Source organism: Salvelinus alpinus, chromosome 10 (genome assembly GCF_045679555.1).
Source record: "Salvelinus alpinus chromosome 10, SLU_Salpinus.1, whole genome shotgun sequence".
Classification (NCBI taxonomy): Eukaryota; Metazoa; Chordata; class Actinopteri; order Salmoniformes; family Salmonidae; genus Salvelinus; species Salvelinus alpinus.
The window spans coordinates 54,370,869-54,390,313 of NC_092095.1; the positions used below are offsets into that span (position 1 = coordinate 54,370,869).

A 19,445-nucleotide genomic window follows, 5' to 3' on the forward strand; every position below is an offset into this window, starting at 1 on the left:
CCGTTCCTCAGTGAATCTGTAATGGCTTTCGTCAGTAGAAGGAGAGGAGGACCAAAGCGTAGCGTGGTGCGTATCCATAATTTATTGTAATACTTCTCAATATGAACAAAAACAATAAACAGACAAAAAAACAACGAAGCTACAGTCCCGAACTAGTGAAAAAACCAGGAACACACGAACAGGAACAATCACCCACAAACCAACAGTGAAAACAGGCTACCTTAATATGGTTCCCAATCAGAGACAATGCAAAACACCTGCCTCTGATTGAGAACCATATCAGGCCAAATGACAAACCTCAACATAGAAACACATAACATAGACTGCCCACCCCAACCATACTAACTAAAGACAAAAACAAAGGGAAATAAAGGTCAGAATGTGACAGAATCATCAACTGGCCATAATACAGCCTAAGCTCTGAAAATTAGAGAGCACTTTGCTGTATAAAGAAATGACAATCCCTGTTGACAATTTTTTGGGGTGAATCCATTTGGGTCCACGCTTTCTAAAAGTACAATTTAGTCAGATATTTTTGAGTTTCTGAATCACACCATGTATCTGTATACTTAGCTTGTTTTCTGGTATGATTTCACCTTCTTTTTGGACTTCTTTACCACAATTAAAATTGATTCCTCTTGGAAAGCAGGAGGTCTGGCCATTAATCCAGCTATCTGCTGGCTGTCACCAGAACCATCCAGCCTTTTATACTCTGTAGGCCTTGGCAAGGGAAGAGATAAAGTGCTGGACCTTAACGATCTTCACTGAATGTTTTCTTAGACAAGGACCCTCTAAGTCAAACTGGGCTCTATCCTCCTGAGGGTCTAAGAGAGAGGGTGGGGAGTAGCCTTGCTGCCTTTTCACAGACCTGAGACTCAAAAAGAAGGAACACACTATCGTTTTGTTCTTTCTCTCTCTTTCGTTCTCTGACATCACAGGAACCCTGGTTGATGTTGTGACGTTACTGGCAAAAGGGAAAGGTCCATCATGGCATCACCTATAGAACAGTGCTTTGACTTAGCCACTGACATCTCCTTCCTCTTGAACTCAAAACATGGAATAAGTGACACACAACTTTCACTTCCTAAAGGAACTTGCTCGCTCAGGCCATTGAGAGAGAGTCGCTCAGTCTAACCACACGAGGCTGTCATAACACAAGATAAATGTCCACATGCTGGAGATAAGATAGAAGAGAGACTGAAGGCAGAGGAGACAACCCTCAAGCACCACATAACTTCTGATGGATGGTTGTTCGGTCTCCCGTTCATCCCGTTGATGTTTCCTCCGTGCCATGCACCTCTGACCCTGCCTGTTGGAATCCTCTGATGGAGAGAGGAGCTATCAGCTCATAGTTACAAGACACGACCAGCAAACATGCCAGGAGAGTGGGGAGATAAGTACGTTCTGCTGTTTTTTCAGCCACATACAATGTTTACCACAACCAGTTGAAAGTGAAGGGTGAGGTCATTCAGCTTTAATGATGAGGAATGTCATCCTGATGTCAGAGCTTTGATGTGGTAAATATAATATATTGAGTGGAATTTCAGTGTAGTTGAAAATTCACTAATCAGTGATGCTTAACCTCGTTCGGCCTCAGTGTATGATGATGAGGTCATACACTGGGTTGTGTGTGTGTGTGTGTGTGTGTGTGTGTGTGTGTGTGTGTGTGTGTGTGTGTGTGTGTGTGTGTGTGTGTGTGTGTGTGTGTGTGTGCGTGTGTGTGTGTTGTATGTGTTGTATGCGTAGACACACTTGTCGGCCTGACATTCCTCACCTCAGCATGGAAACAAGCTTATCTACTCTTAAAGGGAAAATCCACTCAAAAACGCTCTTTTGGTGTTTTTTATCATTAGTCCCGAAATGTTTTGCATGTCAGCTGTCACATTTTCAAGATATTGGACTTTCAAGAAGCAAAGTGTCACCGGCCACATCAGCATGAGCTAAGAGGTCACACACTGGGCTTTAATTAACTATTGCCACCCATACACAGACCTGTGAATGCCACAACACACAGACACACACACACACATTCACTTACACGAGCACTCAAGCATAGACACCCATTTACACATAAAATCACCGCAAGCCCTCTTAGGCCTGTAACCTTCTGTGAATAAGTAGTCTGCAGAATTCTCCTTATATGGTAGAATATGTGCTCTTCATCATCTAGATTGGCAGTGCTTCTGTTTCCAGAAATAGAAATTGAATGTAGAACCATTACACTCACTTTACAGTCTACAATAAAGTGCTATGTTCATTCGTTCTTTGCAACTATAACTCTTCTGAGCATTCAAGTGTCCATGTGAAATCAAGTGGGAATGTCCTTTCTATCCATTCAATCTCTTTCTTGGGCGCTGCAGGAAATTGGCTCCATGTAAGCAAAGAACATGAATTTGTCAAGGAGTTCCAGGTTTTTGATCAGAGCTTTTTATATCTACATCATCAAGGGGAATTTACAGGGAAGCAGGGAATCTTCCAGAGTTCATTTGGACATTTGGACACTATTTCCATCGGAAGCATATCCCACTATTTTTCCATGCATCATCTACGTTTTTCAGTGTAGGTGCATAAGCTTTTTCTTTGAATGTTCCTCTCCCCTGGCTGGTTGAGTTAGCCTGGCCACACTCCCCCGATCCTGAACATTGCCTTGGCTGCAGTTCAGTGAGCTCCATGACCTTTGACCGTACACAGAGAGACATATCAGAAAAGTTAATCAGATGACAGAGATGTGCTGACCCCTGTCTCACCTTTTGACCCTGTGACCTCTGTAACACCACAGGATTTTCCAGTCCCAGGCTAACTGGGCACTGGAACAAAATAACTGCATCCGATTGTAACGTCCAACATTTGACCCCCGTTGGGCTGTTATGGCGGGTTTTAATCTTGCAATACAACTTAAATCATGAGATAAATATAATAAGAAATCGGTCTGGCCTCTTAAAATGTTTTTTGAAAATTATATTAAACAGTACAGCTTATTCCTTGTATTTATATGTGAGGTTCTGGTCAGATTACACAACTGTAAGTAGAGATCCAACACACTGAATCTGTTTCCTCAGAGTCCAATACAACGTGTTATACTGTATCATTAGTTTGACCATGCTGGCTGAAATCACTGAAATCGCCGGTAACTGAAAAAAAGTAAAGCCTTGATAGAAATAGATATGTTAGAACTAGAACAGCTCTAACTCAATCAGAATCAATAGAAATCTACTCAAACACTGTTGGAACTGGGCAACATCCTGGATGCCATAGGATCCGACTGTGTTTAATCATGGAGTCAGGTGCCCTGAAACAGCCTTCTTTGAGCGGTCGATCACCTGAGTCCTATTTGCAGAGGGAGTGGTTGTGGTTGGGGCAAAGCAAACAGCCTTCAGGAAACATCAAGGACAAGGTGAGCGGGAAACAGGTAAGGGGGCCAGACCCCGTTACGAAACATCTACTTAGTACTAGAACAATGAGAGGAATTTGGAGTCTGTCTGGGCAGGTACTTGGCCCTCAGACTGACGAGGTTCTCTGAGTGTCTCCAGGATAGGGAAGAGGGTGGATGCGGGTTCCTTTTGGCCAGTGATGCCTCGGTTAGGGGGAGAGGCAGGAGGCAAGAGAGAGTGTGTGGACAGGGGGACAGAGACAGAGGCCCAGCCACTGTGATACAGAAGTCTTTTGAAGGTCGGCTGACAACACCAGCACGCATGTAATCAGTCATTCAATTAATCAACAATTAAACAATCCGATCTGTAGTCAATGTGTCTGATTTTCTGTCTGCTTCCTCTCTCTGAGTCAGTCACATGCACGCAGTAGCCAATAGGTCTGTTGCTACATCACATAATGTACCATATCTGTAGCCCTTTCCTGCAGTCATATGACCAAAGCGCCATCTAGTGGCCTCATGGGTGGAATGTTATCAATATTTTTCACAATCTCATAATTAATAAAAAACTCAAAAAACATTTATGTTTCTATGTCAAACAATGTTGTTATATTTCAGGCTCCTGTGATGGACAAAACATGTAATATTGGGATGCAAACTCAAAATTGAATACATTTCAACTCTATATCTGACATGGTTCAGGTGTCTTCTTTTTTTAAGCCCATAACCATGTGTGTGGGGTATATACTTTTTTTATAATGTAGATCTGTTTAAGACTACCAAGAAACACTCTGTGTGACCCTGAGTTATCCCACTGCAGTAAAAGGTTAAAGGACACAATGGAGAGCCAGGGGTGTCACGCCCTGACTTTAGTTATATTTGCTTTCTTTATCATTTGGTTAGGTCAGGGTGTGACAAGGGGTGGTTTGTTTAGTTTTTGTATTGTCTAGGGGTTTTTGTCGTTCTAGGGTTTTTTGTTATCTATGGGGGGGGGGGGGGGGGTGGGTCCAAACACATTAGATAACAACCGTGTAATAACACACGGCTGGGAATGGTCCGGAACAAAGGGGTAACCGGGTGAAAACCAACCCAGTGGGGTCTGATAAGTTTTTACATTTTTTTCATTTAGCAGATACTCTTAGGGTAAAAAGCAATTAGGGTAAAGTGTCTAACTCAAGGACCTTTCAGTTACTGGCCCAACGCTCTAAACCGCTAGGCTACCTGCCGCCCCAGTGAGGAGTTGGGTCTTGGTTGAGTATTGGTTTGCCAGCTCTAGTACACCTGGAGGAGCTAGCATCACTCCGAAGCGAGCAGAGCCTATCAGAGCCTAGCAGAACCTAGCAGAGCCTAGCAGAACCTAGCAGAGCCTAGCAGAACTTAGCAGAACCTAGTAGAGCCAAGCAGAGCAGAGCCACATGGCTGCCTACAAGACAGATTCAAAGTTTATGCCTTGGCACCAGGCATGGTGCTGCTCCCTCCTCTTCAAATCCTCAACGTCTCCAACCAGTATAACACTGGAATCTGGAATATTTATACACAGTGGACAGAATGACGGAATATGGAATTTGTTTATTGGAAGGCTGATGGGGAAAGCTTATGCGGACCTAATCCTCCTTTCCACGCTTTGTCTCCAACTTTGGGATCCTTCGGCAGTGGTGTTAACCTTGGACTGCATCGTCAGAATGCCAGAGTTCACTACCAACAGCCAACCATAAACCACTCCTACACACTCAAGGAAGCAGCACTCAAGTTGCTGTGTCTAAGGCTAGGTGGAGTCTGCTTAAACAGTTACAATTAAAACCAAGGCACTCTGCAATATGATATGTGCCATGTGTTGCTTACACTCCACATGACATTCATAACTCCAGAGAGTTGAAGTTGAACGGCCAATTAATTGCGGGCGAGAGAAGCGGACATGTTGTTTATCTAAGTAAACTGTGTGTGAGTGATACCACAAATGAGAGGCTACACACTTGCATGGGCTTTTCATACATACTACATTTCATACCCCTCAAGAAAAAATGTCAGTTGGTAGACCACAGTGTGGGCCAGCGAAGCCAAAGAAAACTGTATTGTTTTTCAATCTTTGGTTGCGCTTTTATGAGTCTTCACCGCAAAAACATGGCTCATAAAGTGAACAGCCTCAGTGGGCAGTAGATTACTCACACACGGAGTGAAATTACCCCACATCATTTCCAAGGGGAAAGACAGCAACCCGCAACGCTGATCTTACCACCCATGAGTATTTACAAACAGAAGAGTTCTTTGTCACTCTACGATTTGGTTAAGACTCCACTACGTAAACAAAAGACACCACTCACAATTGCTAAAGAGGCTATAGTTGCATTAGTTCAGGTATTTTCTGTGATCACCGACAGCATAGATTTGATTTGTCCTTATCTACCACCGCTGTGGTGCCTGATGGAGTCAACCACTTAACCACATCAAAACACAATTGTGGCAACACGGGGTCATTGGGCCTCAGAGCTCCTATAATGTGTTACGTAACCCACTATCTTTTGAATCCCAGAAACTTGTAAATAAACCTGTTTCTGAAGGGTTATCTCCATATGTGTTACTTTGGAATGAGCCCTAATGCATGCTGGGATTAAGCAAACATGCAACACATTCTGACAGGTGCAAGGCGTGTGTGTGTGTGTGTGTGTGTGTGTGTGCGTGTGCGTGTGTGTGTGTTTCTCTCTATCCTCTACTCTGCCTCTCTGACCCTTGCATCATTAGACCACCATCCACCACTCTCTCTCTCTCTCTCTCTCTCTCAAGAAGCATCATAGAATGTGAAGTTAGCGAAGAGGGAAGACTGTGGGCTGATGGTAGGAAACGACAACATTTTCAGTTCATGAAATATTGGAAACACTGAGGTTCCAAAAGCACAGGGCATTATAGGCTACACAAAACCTGTTGCTTTCTATGCTCGGAGCTCTATGTGAAGCTTGAGTGCACTCACTGCACTGGAACCCTGACCTGGCAGTGAGAGAAAGAAGACTTATAGACTGGCTTTGCTTGTACTGTTCTTTCTTCATCTCTGTGGTAACATCCACTCAGCCAGCTACATAACTCTCCGGAGTCATGAGGCAGCCTACCACTGACCTTAGCTGCCTCTGGCTCTCTCCTCTCCTGTTTTGATATCGGGAAGGACACTGGATGGTGTGACACTAACAGAATGTAGTTGCATGGTTCTATGGGAATTACATTTGAATAGCAGCTGAAATGAGGTGACTGCCTGGAGGAAGATGAAAAACAAGTGTGCATAGCACATAGCCTGGATTCATGTCGATGCTGCACAACGTGTCAGTCATTTCCTTTCAGGAAACCAATATCCCCCCATCTCTGTCCTCTAACATAAACAAATACAGGAGGAAGCCTATTTCTCAACTACCATACTTCTTAACCACGGGCTGTATCGAGAGAAGCATAACGCAGAATACTTACAAGGTGAGAATTGTGCCTCTCCAAGAATAAGGAGTCGCCCATGGTTCAGAACAAGTATCCACATATACAGTAGCCTATCCAAAAGTGAACGAGGAAATCAAATAAATGTTATTTGAATCCTTGCAAAAGTAACGGAACGAGGGTTGTCGTTATATCCTCACAACTCGCTGTATCATCAATTTCGATTGAAGAAAAAAGCTACAACAAAAAAAAACACTTGTAACAGGTTTATGCTGAATAGTCAAATCCCCGAATAGGACAACGCTTCTACGGTTGGAGGTTATGCATGCCACGGAGGACAGCAGTGTCAGTGCGCAACAGCTCCCGCTCCATGCTGGCTACTCCGCTCTGTAGTGGACCTACTGCTGAAGTTAGCGATGTTGCGCCGCCGTTCTGAACAGAGAGGAAACGAGTCAGGGAGAGGGGCTAAAGGCGGGGTACCTCAAGGGAGCACACGGAGAGCGAGTGGAGAAAGTAAAAGAGATGAACGACCAATGCAACAACAACATACCGATATTCAGTGCGTTTTCTTTTTGCAGTGTTACAATACATTTCCTGCAATTCTACACATTTTGCCATAGGGCAGTGAGACACTTTTGCTGTTTTACAGCACATTTCTTGCAGTTCTATATATGTTTCTGTCACGGTTTTCTTCCATAGGTGAAGGAGAGGACCAAAATGCAACGCGGCTAGTGTTCAACATGTTTAATTAGATGAATAAACGGTAACACTAATACAAGTAACAAAATAACAAATGTGAAAACCGAGACAGCCCTATCTGGTGCAGACAAAACACAGAGACAGGAAACAATCACCCACAAAATCCCAACACAAAACAAGCCTCCTATATATGATTCTCTATCAGGGACAACGATTGACAGCTGCCTCTGATTGAGAACCATATTAGGCTGGACACAGAAACAGACAAACTAGACACACAACATAGAATTCCCACCCAGCTCACGTACTGACCAACACTAAACAAGCAAAACACATAAGAACTCTGGTCAGGACGTTACAGTTTCCATCGTGTTCATGATATCTGTGTGAGAGTGACTGGGGGTCAGGGCCACAGTAACCTAATGTAGCGTGTGTAAAAGAAACGCCTGAGCGGGTCCCCACATTCGGTTTTCTTGGGAAAACATATAGCTAGGTTGAAAATACTGTGTCCCTGAAAACCGATTGTATATTCAGTTGAGGATGGGGCCCTGAGCAGATGCCCTGCATGTGAGGTAAGGTAAACGGGTGATGATTAGGCCTACTATATACACGGTCTATATAGCTGGCTAGACTACTTTATCTAGCAATCAACAACAACAAAAAAGCTAGCTGACATGGGCTAATTGAGTGACTGACATAACAAGTGGAAAACTGCTGATGCACTACGAATTCTTTTAATTGCACCTTGTGCATTCTACTTTTCTAACTCGCATCAGTAAGTTGAGACCCCGACTGAGTTCCCCGAAAACATTTACAAAACTCACACATAGGCTAATGAAAAGGTGCCTTTTCCAGTGCACCCCGGTCCAGTTCATCTTCCCCTCTATCAGCTGGGAACAAGCTCTCTTTCCTCAAGCTGTTATAAGCTGTTATAAGCTGTTTACTCAATCACCCTCCCGTTGTACAATTATTGTAGGCTGTATTAGGCATGGTTGTCACAGCGGTGTGTAATTGGATAAAAAAAACAAATAAACAGTTCACCCCATTGCTTCTACAGAAACTTACAAAGAATCAACAGCCTTTGGGGTATGGATGCTGGGAAATGACTGTAAACCAATGAATGTGTTGTGACCTCATCACTACGCAAAACCCCTTTTGTACATTGTTTGTGGTGGGGGGGAGGGGGGGACTATAGATGAGACCCTCAGACTTTACAGTTATGCACGATGGCTATGTGTCACACTACCGTTAAAAGGATATTAAAGACAACTAGTGGCTAAAAATAACAATAAATGAAAAAGCCCATTAGGGCTTTAGGGGGACATTGCTGAGTATGTGCAATGCTTTGTGTGAGACCAGATTTGAGCAATCCTGGCCAAGGTTGGCCTGCAATTTCTACAAACACAAAAATAAAGCAGTTTCATCGGGTCACGGTGCACAGGGACTAATACTAGCCTCCTGTGAGGGGTTTACAATACACTTTCCAGACTCATATTCACTTGACCTATTGCAAACCATTTGCTTTGCTCTCTATTGGCTAGCTGGCCAAGGGCTTATTGGGACTGTCCGTCTCTCATGTACAGAGGTCTTATAGGGGACATTAATACTGAACCAGCCCGGAGGCATGGTTAAACCTCAGGGGACTCGATTGAAAATGACATGCAGCACATGATTAGGGTATGTAGGCTATACGCACATTCATACACACACACAAACAGGCTGAACACCAGTGTAATCAGAACGAGGCGTGTAAACATCTGAGGAATGTGTGAGGCACAGCAAAGTGAAATCCGCCGACTGGAAGGAAAGGAGGGTTTTTGCGTTACACTACAGTATAGCTATATCAAAGTGCATGATCACGATCAACTGACGTCATCATTTGTTACATTCTGAGTACGGAACCTGGGAAACGTGTTAGGTTGGCCAACCCTGCTCCCTGATAGAAACATAGACCTTGTGGCACTGTCCTAATTAAACAATTAGGAAGTCATTTATTTACGTTTTTTCCCCAATGAGTTCATTGAGTTCACTCCACTGGGTAAACATGAGTTCATATCTGAAGGAGCCACTTTGTGATCCCCCTGGAGAAGTCCTTTGTCTCCTAAAATGGCAGTTTGATAGTCCCAGTGTCATGTTTTGTCATTGATTATCATGTCTTGTCCCTGTGCTTCCCTTCTATTCGTTTCCCTCTGCTGGTCTTATTAGGTTCTTTCCCTCTTTCTATCCCTCTCTCTCCCCCTCCCTCTCTCCCTCTCTCGCTCTCTCTCTCTATCGTTCCGTTCCTGCTCCCAGCTGTTCCTCATTCTCCTAACTACCTCATTTACTCTTTCACACCTGTCCCCTATTTTGCCCTCTGATTAGAGTCCCTATTTCTCCCTCTGTTTTCCGCTTCTGTCCTTGTCGGATCCTTGTTTGATGTTTGCTGTTCTGTGTCCTTGTTCCGCCCTGTCGTGTTTTTGCCTTCTTCAGATGCTGCGTGTGAGCAGGTGTCTATGTCAGCTACGGCCTGTGCCTTCCCGAAGCGACCTGCAGTCTGTGGCCGCGTCTCCAGTCGTTCCTCTCTACTGACGAGAGGATTTCAGTTTTCCTGTTTTGGATTTACCTAAGATAATATCCAGGAGTATCGGTTTTTGTTTTAGACTGGAATAAAGACTCTGTTTCTATTAAGTCGCTTTTGGGTCCTCATTCACCAGCATAACAGAAGGATCCGACCAAGAATGGACCCAGCGACTACGGATTCTCGCAACACTGCCGTCGAGTTCCAGGGAGCAATGCTCGGCAGACACGAGCAGGAATTGTCTGTTGCTCGTCATGCCGTTGAGACCCTGGCCGCTCAGGTCTCCGACCTCTCAGGACAGTTTCAGAGTCTTCGTCTCGTGCCACCAGCTACTTCCTGGTCTTCCGAGTCTCCGGAACCTAGGGTTAATAACCCACCATGTTACTCTGGGCAGCCCACTGAGTGTCGCTCCTTTCTCACCCAGTGTGATATTGTGTTCTCTCTCCAGCCCAACACATACCCAAGAGAGAGAGCTCGGATCGCTTACGTCATATCACTCCTTACTGGTCGGGCTCGGGAGTGGGGCACAGCTATCTGGGAGGCAAGGGCTGAGTGTTCTAACGATTATCAGAACTTTAAAGAGGAGATGATACGGGTTTTTGATCGTTCAGTTTTTGGGAAGGAGGCTTCCAGGGCCCTGGCTTCCCTATGTCAAGGTGATCGATCCATAACGGATTACTCTATAGAGTTTCGCACTCTTGCTGCCTCCAGTGACTGGAACGAGCCGGCGTTGCTCGCTCGTTTTCTGGAGGGACTCCACGCTGAGGTTAAGGATGAGATTCTCTCCCGGGAGGTTCCTTCCAGCGTGGACTCTTTGATTGCACTCGCCATCCGCATAGAACGACGGGTAGATCTTCGTCACCGAGCTCGTGGGAGAGAGCTCGCGTTAACGGTGTTCCCCCTCTCCGCATCTCAACCATCTCCTCCCACCGGCTCAGAGACTGAGCCCATGCAGCTGGGAGGTATTCGCATCTCGACTAAGGAGAGGGAACGGAGAATCACCAACCGCCTTTGCCTCTATTGCGGTTCTGCTGGACATTTTGTCATGTCATGTCCAGTAAAAGCCAGAGCTCATCAGTAAGCGGAGGGCTACTGGTGAGCGCTACTACTCAGGTCTCTCCATCAAGATCCTGTACTACCTTGTCGGTCCATCTACGCTGGACCGGTTCGGCTGCTTCCTGCAGTGCCTTGATTGACTCTGGGGCTGAGGGTTGTTTTATGGACGAAGCATGGGCTCGGAAACATGACATTCCTCTCAGACAGTTAGGGAAGCCCACGCCCATGTTCGCCTTAGATGGTAGTCTTCTCCCCAGTATCAGATGTGAGACACTACCTTTAACCCTCACAGTATCTGGTAACCACAGTGAGACCATTTCCTTTTTGATTTTTCGTTCACCTTTTACACCTGTTGTTTTGGGTCATCCCTGGCTAGTATGTCATAATCCTTCTATTAATTGGTCTAGTAATTCTATCCTATCCTGGAACGTTTCTTGTCATGTGAAGTGTTTAATGTCTGCTATCCCTCCTGTTTCTTCTGTCCCCTCTTCTCAGGAGGAACCTGGTGATTTGACAGGAGTGCCGGAGGAATATCATGATCTGCGCACGGTCTTCAGTCGGTCCAGAGCCAACTCTCTTCCTCCTCACCGGTCGTATGATTGTTGTATTGATCTCCTTCCGGGGACCACTCCCCCTCGGGGTAGACTATACTCTCTGTCGGCTCCCGAACGTAAGGCTCTCGAGGATTATCTGTCTGTTTCTCTCGACGCCGGTACCGTGGTGCCTTCTTCCTCTCCCGCCGGAGCGGGGGGTTTTTTTGTTAAGAAGAAGGACGGTACTCTGCGCCCCTGCGTGGATTATCGAGGGCTGAATGACATAACGGTTAAGAATCGTTATCCGCTTCCCCTTATGTCGTCAGCCTTCGAGATTCTGCAGGGAGCCAGGTTCTTTACTAAGTTGGACCTTCGTAACGCTTACCATCTCGTGCGCATCAGAGAGGGGGACGAGTGGAAAACGGCGTTTAACACTCCGTTAGGGCATTTTGAATACCGGGTTCTGCCGTTCGGTCTCGCTAATGCTCCAGCTGTCTTTCAGGCATTAGTTAATGATGTACTGAGAGACATGCTGAACATCTTTGTTTTCGTTTACCTTGACGATATCCTGATTTTTTCACCGTCACTCGAGATTCATGTTCAGCACGTTCGACGTGTACTCCAGCGCCTTTTAGAGAATTGTCTCTACGTGAAGGCTGAGAAGTGCGCCTTTCATGTCTCCTCTGTCACATTTCTCGGTTCTGTTATTTCCGCTGAGGGCATTCAGATGGATCCCGCTAAGGTCCAGGCTGTCAGCGATTGGCCCGTTCCTAAGTCACGTGTCGAGTTGCAGCGCTTTCTCGGTTTCGCTAATTTCTATCGGCGTTTCATTCGTAATTTCGGTCTAGTGGCTGCCCCTCTCACAGCTCTGACTTCTGTCAAGACGTGCTTTAAGTGGTCCGGTTCCGCCCAGGGAGCTTTTGATCTCCTCAAGAAGCGTTTTACATCCGCTCCTATCCTTGTTACTCCTGACGTCACTAAACAATTCATTGTCGAGGTTGACGCTTCAGAGGTGGGCGTGGGAGCCATTCTGTCCCAGCGCTTCCATTCTGACGATAAGGTCCATCCTTGCGCTTATTTTTCTCATCGCCTGTCGCCATCGGAACGCAACTATGATGTGGGTAACCGCGAACTGCTCGCCATCCACTTAGCCATAGGCGAATGGCGACAGTGGTTGGAGGGGGCGACCGTTCCTTTTGTCGTTTGGACTGACCATAAGAACCTTGAGTACATCCGTTCTGCCAAACGACTTAATGCACGTCAAGCTCGTTGGGCGTTGTTTTTCGCTCGTTTCGAGTTCGTGATTTCTTATCGCCCGGGAAATAAGAACACCAAGCCTGATGCCTTATCCCGTCTCTTTAGTTCTTCTGTGGCTTCTACCGACCCCGAGGGGATTCTCCCTGAAGGGCGTGTTGTCGGGTTGACTGTCTGGGGAATTGAGAGACAGGTAAAGCAAGCACTCACTCACACTGCGTCGCCGCGCGCTTGTCCTAGTAACCTTCTGTTCGTTCCTGTCTCTACTCGTCTGGCTGTTCTTCAGTGGGCTCACTCTGCCAAGTTAGCTGGCCACCCCGGCGTTCGGGGTACGCTTGCTTCTATTCGCCAGCGGTTTTGGTGGCCTACTCAGGAGCGTGACACGCGCCGTTTCGTGGCTGCTTGTTCGGACTGCGCGCAGACTAAGTCAGGTAACTCTCCTCCTGCCGGTCGTCTCAGACCGCTTCCCATTCCTTCTCGACCATGGTCTCACATCGCCTTAGACTTTATTACCGGTCTGCCTTCGTCTGCGGGGAAGACTGTGATTCTTACGGTTGTCGATAGGTTCTCTAAGGCGGCACATTTCATTCCCCTCGCTAAGCTTCCTTCCGCTAAGGAGACGGCACAAATCATCATTGAGAATGTGTTCAGAATTCATGGCCTCCCGTTAGACGCCGTTTCAGACAGAGGCCCGCAATTCACGTCACAGTTTTGGAGGGAGTTCTGTCGTTTGATTGGTGCTTCCGTCAGTCTCTCTTCCGGGTTTCATCCCCAGTCTAACGGTCAAGCAGAAAGGGCCAATCAGTCGATTGGTCGCATATTACGCAGCCTTTCTTTTCGAAACCCTGCGTCTTGGGCAGAACAGCTCCCCTGGGCAGAATACGCTCACAACTCGCTTCCTTCGTCTGCTACCGGGCTATCTCCGTTTCAGAGTAGTCTTGGGTACCAGCCTCCTCTGTTCTCATCCCAGCTCGCCGAGTCCAGCGTTCCCTCCGCTCAGGCTTTTGTCCAACGTTGTGAGCGCACCTGGAGGAGGGTCAGGTCTGCACTTTGCCGTTACAGGGCGCAGACTGTGAGAGCCGCCAATAAACGTAGGATTAAGAGTCCTAGGTATTGTCGCGGTCAGAGAGTGTGGCTTTCCACTCGTAACCTTCCCCTTACGACAGCTTCTCGCAAGTTGACTCCGCGGTTCATTGGTCCGTTCCGTGTCTCTCAGGTCGTCAATCCTGTCGCTGTGCGACTGCTTCTTCCGCGACATCTTCGTCGCTTCCACCCTGTCTTCCATGTCTCCTGTGTCAAGCCTTTTCTTCGCGCCCCCGTTCGTCTTCCCTTCCCCCCCCCCCGTCCTTGTCGAGGGCGCACCTATTTACAAGGTACGGAAGATCATGGACATGCGTTCTCGGGGACGTGGTCACCAGTACTTAGTGGATTGGGAGGGTTACGGTCCTGAGGAGAGGAGTTGGGTTCCATCTCGGGACGTGCTGGACCGTTCGTTGATTGATGATTTCCTCCGTTGCCGCCAGGGTTCCTCCTCGAGTGCGCCAGGAGGCGCTCGGTGAGTGGGGGGGTACTGTCATGTTTTGTCATTGATTATCATGTCTTGTCCCTGTGCTTCCCTTCTATTCGTTTCCCTCTGCTGGTCTTATTAGGTTCTTTCCCTCTTTCTATCCCTCTCTCTCCCCCTCCCTCTCTCCCTCTCTCGCTCTCTCTCTCTATCGTTCCGTTCCTGCTCCCAGCTGTTCCTCATTCTCCTAACTACCTCATTTACTCTTTCACACCTGTCCCCTATTTTGCCCTCTGATTAGAGTCCCTATTTCTCCCTCTGTTTTCCGCTTCTGTCCTTGTCGGATCCTTGTTTGATGTTTGCTGTTCTGTGTCCTTGTTCCGCCCTGTCGTGTTTTTGCCTTCTTCAGATGCTGCGTGTGAGCAGGTGTCTATGTCAGCTACGGCCTGTGCCTTCCCGAAGCGACCTGCAGTCTGTGGCCGCGTCTCCAGTCGTTCCTCTCTACTGACGAGAGGATTTCAGTTTTCCTGTTTTGGATTTACCTAAGATAATATCCAGGAGTATCGGTTTTTGTTTTAGACTGGAATAAAGACTCTGTTTCTATTAAGTCGCTTTTGGGTCCTCATTCACCAGCATAACACCCAGTGTGACTGTAGCTGACACGCTGACACGCTGACACAGCGGCCTGTGCTGCAGAGGAGGAAGAAGGAGGAGGAAGGAACGTGGCAGAACATCCCAAAACTCCAGATGTGTTGCGTCACACAACATGGGGCACTTTGTCCCAACCGAGCAGAGCTCTCACTGTTCAAGCCCTGGCAGTGAGAGAGAGAGAGAGAGTTTAACTCCAGAAGGAAAGCTGATCAAAAAGAAAAGGTTAGCAGCAGTGGTTTATTAAGTGAAACAGGAGACATGTTTAAGCTCCCACACCTCTATTGAGAAAAGGTTGCCAGTTCAATTCCTAACTGGACCCTGGTATGTTATGTGGAGCGATCCACTTCATTCTGCTCACTGGTTAGTGAGTAGGATATGCTTTGAGAATGCTCGGCACTATACATTCCATCTTCAATTTGCTGTAGAACAAATGCCTCATAAATATGTCTGCAAATGGCAACCTAACCAAAAGACCATAATGTTACATACGGTCTGGATGAAGCCTACATACATATTATCCTGAGCTCTTCTTGCAATTTACTCACAGCTCGTCAAAGCGACACATTGTAGGCCTAATCCAACAAGTGAGAAATAATCATTAAAAAGTGCAGGTCCCTCCCTGCTCCCTCCCTCACAGCGTAAAACTTTGAAAGTGTACGGCTCCGAGATTGGACCATGAGAGTCATCATATCCAGTCTGACCTGAGTCATCCTGAGCACATACATCTTGAGCCTTGGGATTTTCTCTGTGACCTTTAACCTGCCCTTCCTGTGCTAACGTTCAGCGGCAGAGCCGTTTTTTGGGGGGTATTGTATTTAGCACTGTGCTTAATATTTTCCACTGTTGGTTCTGGCGTAGAACAATCCTATTGATGAGCGACATATTTCATAGTCAAGTCATTCACATTTGTGGCAATGAGAGGAGATAGGTTCAGAGGGGAATAACAAAAAGACTAACCGTTGGACAGAATGTGGAATGTTACTACTCCCCAACACATGAAACATAAACACACACGTCTAATAATATTTCCAACTTCTTCGTCCATTATGCTTCACACCTCTGATATTACTGTTTGTGTGTACATTGGTTGTACGGACAGTAGCTCATTGTGATTCAACTACAGTACAGCGTACAGTGTATGTATATATAACCCTGACATATTCTACTGTCTGCCATGTGTCTGTCTTTATAACTGGTAGTTGAATTGTTTATTCCTGTGCCTGATCCTGTGTGACGTTATTTTTTTACCTCAGCTATTTCTCCCAGGCTATGCATCTGGAAAAATACTAAAGAATGAAATGCACTCATCTGAGGCCATCCAAATACCTTCTGTCATCGTCAACTCAGAGCGTGGAGCAAAATGCAAATGTTTACATCGCTCAGTGACTACGTGCCCGCCAGTCAAAGTGACTATATGCCTCTGCACTGAAATCACTGAATCGTATGGAAAATCTCCCATAAAAGCCTTTATGACAATCCAATAAATGACAACATATCCCATAAGTGGTCACGACCTGTCTAATAAACATTCACGGAAATAGATGTTGCGACATCAAACTCGACATGAAATACCTGCGTGAGTTTTGTTGTTGCCCTTTCTGTGGTCGTTTGGTGGATTCGTTTTGTTTATGTGACTCTCTTTCCTCATCTGGATATCTCCCATGATACAAGAAAAGAGCCAATGAAATACTGCAATAGAAAAAGAATAACATTTAACCCTGGACAAATTCACAGCACTTGTTCACAGCCGCTTATTACCACTGTGTCTCTCGCTGACATCTTCAAGGACCTCGGACAACGTCACCCTTCTTCGCATCTGCCACGCCTCTGGTCTAGATTCAATCACCAGGCTTCAATCAGCAGGCAACAGGGACCACTTGCCCTGAATCCATTTCTATCCTGAGGGTGAACAGGACTTCTATACATATTGTTTACTCCAGTTGTCCCATCCAAGAGCTATTCAAGACCTATGCTAAAGCTTAAATGGGCAGAATTTATTTTCTAAAATTTAAAAGTAAAGTAGGAAGGAAGTAAAACGCTAATCAAATGCAAGCGTTTCAGAAGACAAAAGACTATGGCAGTGAGATGGAATCCAGACCTGCATGCTTTTTTGGGGGGTCAGTGTGTCCTAGTTACACCCTCTTCGCCTGAATATCTGGCTGCTGATGGCTGGCTATACTTCATCACATGCCTCTCAGTGATGTCGTCATGAAGTTAGGCTTCTCTGGCGAAACTGCACAGCTTGTACTCTCCAGCACAGTGGTATGATACAAATTAGGATTAAGTTGGTCTGTGACGGATTGGGAGTGACGTTTATCAGGGTACACGCATAACACGGTGCTCTATTTCTCCCCTTAAGTTTTACATGTAGACAGGCCACTCACATCAACTATTCCCTGTTTAGCTCACTTAAAATATGGCATTATCTATTTCCTGTTTAGCTCACGACACAGTTTAAGAAATGTCTCTGTTGTGCCTTGGCTTTGTGAGGCTTTCAAAACCATGGCAAATGATGTAGTTGGAATGGCATTCGTGTGAACTGTTAAGGACCTCAAAGGTAATTTGAGAAGGCTTGCACCTTCTGCGAAGTGTCCTCAATGTCTCCATGTCAGACTGTCCTTAAGGGGAACACTAGTCCCGAAGAAACCAATGTGGACACAGAGGCACTGAAGGCAGGCGAAAACCAGACCTAGACAGGGAAATGTGACTTGCGGCTCACGCTGTTTTTACACAGCGACAGAGACAGACATCCTCCACCTACGCACCTACATGTTCTCCACTGACCACCGTTGATGACTGTTGCCATGGCGTCGCGGCCTGCCAGCTGTGAGAGACAGCACAATGCTACGGATGTCCATACAATGTCAGTGTCATGCAGCGCATTGTTTGTCACATGAAACATACACTGAAGCTGATAGAGGACTGACTGAGGGTTACTTGACTGAAATTAAACACAGCAACGGGCATGCATTGCATCTGGTACTGACAGTTTGACAGATGGTATTTACTTGAAAATGATGTGGTAAAATTATACTAACTACAATTATCAAGCACTTTAGACTCTACAGCCCTACCTCCATCCGTCCCCTTCTCTCCCTTTCCCTAAACCCCTTCTATCTGAGTCCTACTGTTGGCTCCAATGCCTTCCTGTGATGCTGTGTCTAAGAAGAGAGAGATGTTTAGGGCTCCTTGATGAATTCCTCCCTCAATAAAGCCAATGTCTCACCCTACAGTAATCAGAGATGGCAGACCCAGAGAAAACACCAACTCACTGCCGGATAATGTCTCTCAAGTGACTCCTCTTCTGCACAGCTAAATATCCCTTAATTGCCCTCCCTCAAAATAAGGGTTGTCTAAATGGGCACACAGCAAGAAGAGGAATGGCTACTTTAAATTAGCTTATTATATTGCCCTGCACTGTTGTGGATGTGGGTGTTCTGGTCCATTAGGGAAAACTGAAGCTTGAGCATAACATTTGGTCTTATGAATTGGTCTCACAGACAGAGATAAAGCCAGAGTGAGACGACCGCATCCATAGGTCCTCCAGCCCTCTCCTTGTCTCTCCCCTCTCTCTGCTGGCCTTGACAGGGTCACCAGGCCTCTGAAGCCTGACCCAGTAGACATAACAGAACAAGCAGAGTGATGTCCATACAATGTCAGTGTCATGCAGTGGCCAAACCCTCCCTAACCCGGACGACGCTAGGACCTCGCGGTCGCGGCCGGCTGCGACAGAGCCTGGGCTCGAACCCAGAGTCTCTGGTGGCACAGCTAGCACTGCGAGGCAGTGCCTTAGACCACTGCGCCACCCGGGAGGCCCGACCACCCTCTCTAAAGGAAACACAACCCAGTGAACCCAGTCAACCCACTATATTATACTGAGAGCTGAGAACAACCCACTATATTATACTGAGAGCTGAGAACAACCCACTATATTATACTGAGAGCTGAGAACAACCCACTATATTATACTGAGAGCTGAGAACAACCCACTATATTATACTGAGAGCTGAGAACAACCCACTATATTATACTGAGAGCTGAGAACAACCCACTATATTATACTGAGAGCTGAGAACAACCCACTATATTATACTGAGAGCTGAGAACAACCCACTATATTATACTGAGAGCTGAGAACAACCCACTATATTATACTGAGAGCTGAGAACAACCCACTATATTATACTGAGAGCTGAGAACAACCCACTATATTATACTGAGAGCTGAGAACAACCCACTATATTATACTGAGAGCTGAGAACAACCCACTATATTATACTGAGAGCTGAGAACAACCCACTATATTATACTGAGAGCTGAGAACAACCCACTATATTATACTGAGAGCTGAGAACAACCCACTATATTATACTGAGAGCTGAGAACAACCCACTATATTATACTGAGAGC

General features: G+C 46.2%; 1 protein-coding gene across 3 annotated transcripts in view; it reads right to left on the reverse strand.

Annotated features, from left to right (window-relative positions):
* The window catches only part of LOC139532252 (rho GTPase-activating protein 6-like), a 95,976-nt gene that overhangs the window by 52,779 nt on the left and 23,752 nt on the right, over positions 1 to 19,445 (reverse strand). The window contains exon 1 of one of the 3 annotated variants that reach the window (XM_071329636.1): positions 6,821 to 7,195. The exons of the other annotated variants lie outside the window; for them this stretch is intronic. Coding sequence (XP_071185737.1) covers positions 6,821 to 6,862 — 42 coding nt within the window. The 5' untranslated portion in view covers positions 6,863 to 7,195. Of the gene's footprint in view, positions 1 to 6,820; positions 7,196 to 19,445 lie in introns of those variants that run through there. 3 annotated transcript variants of the gene reach the window in all.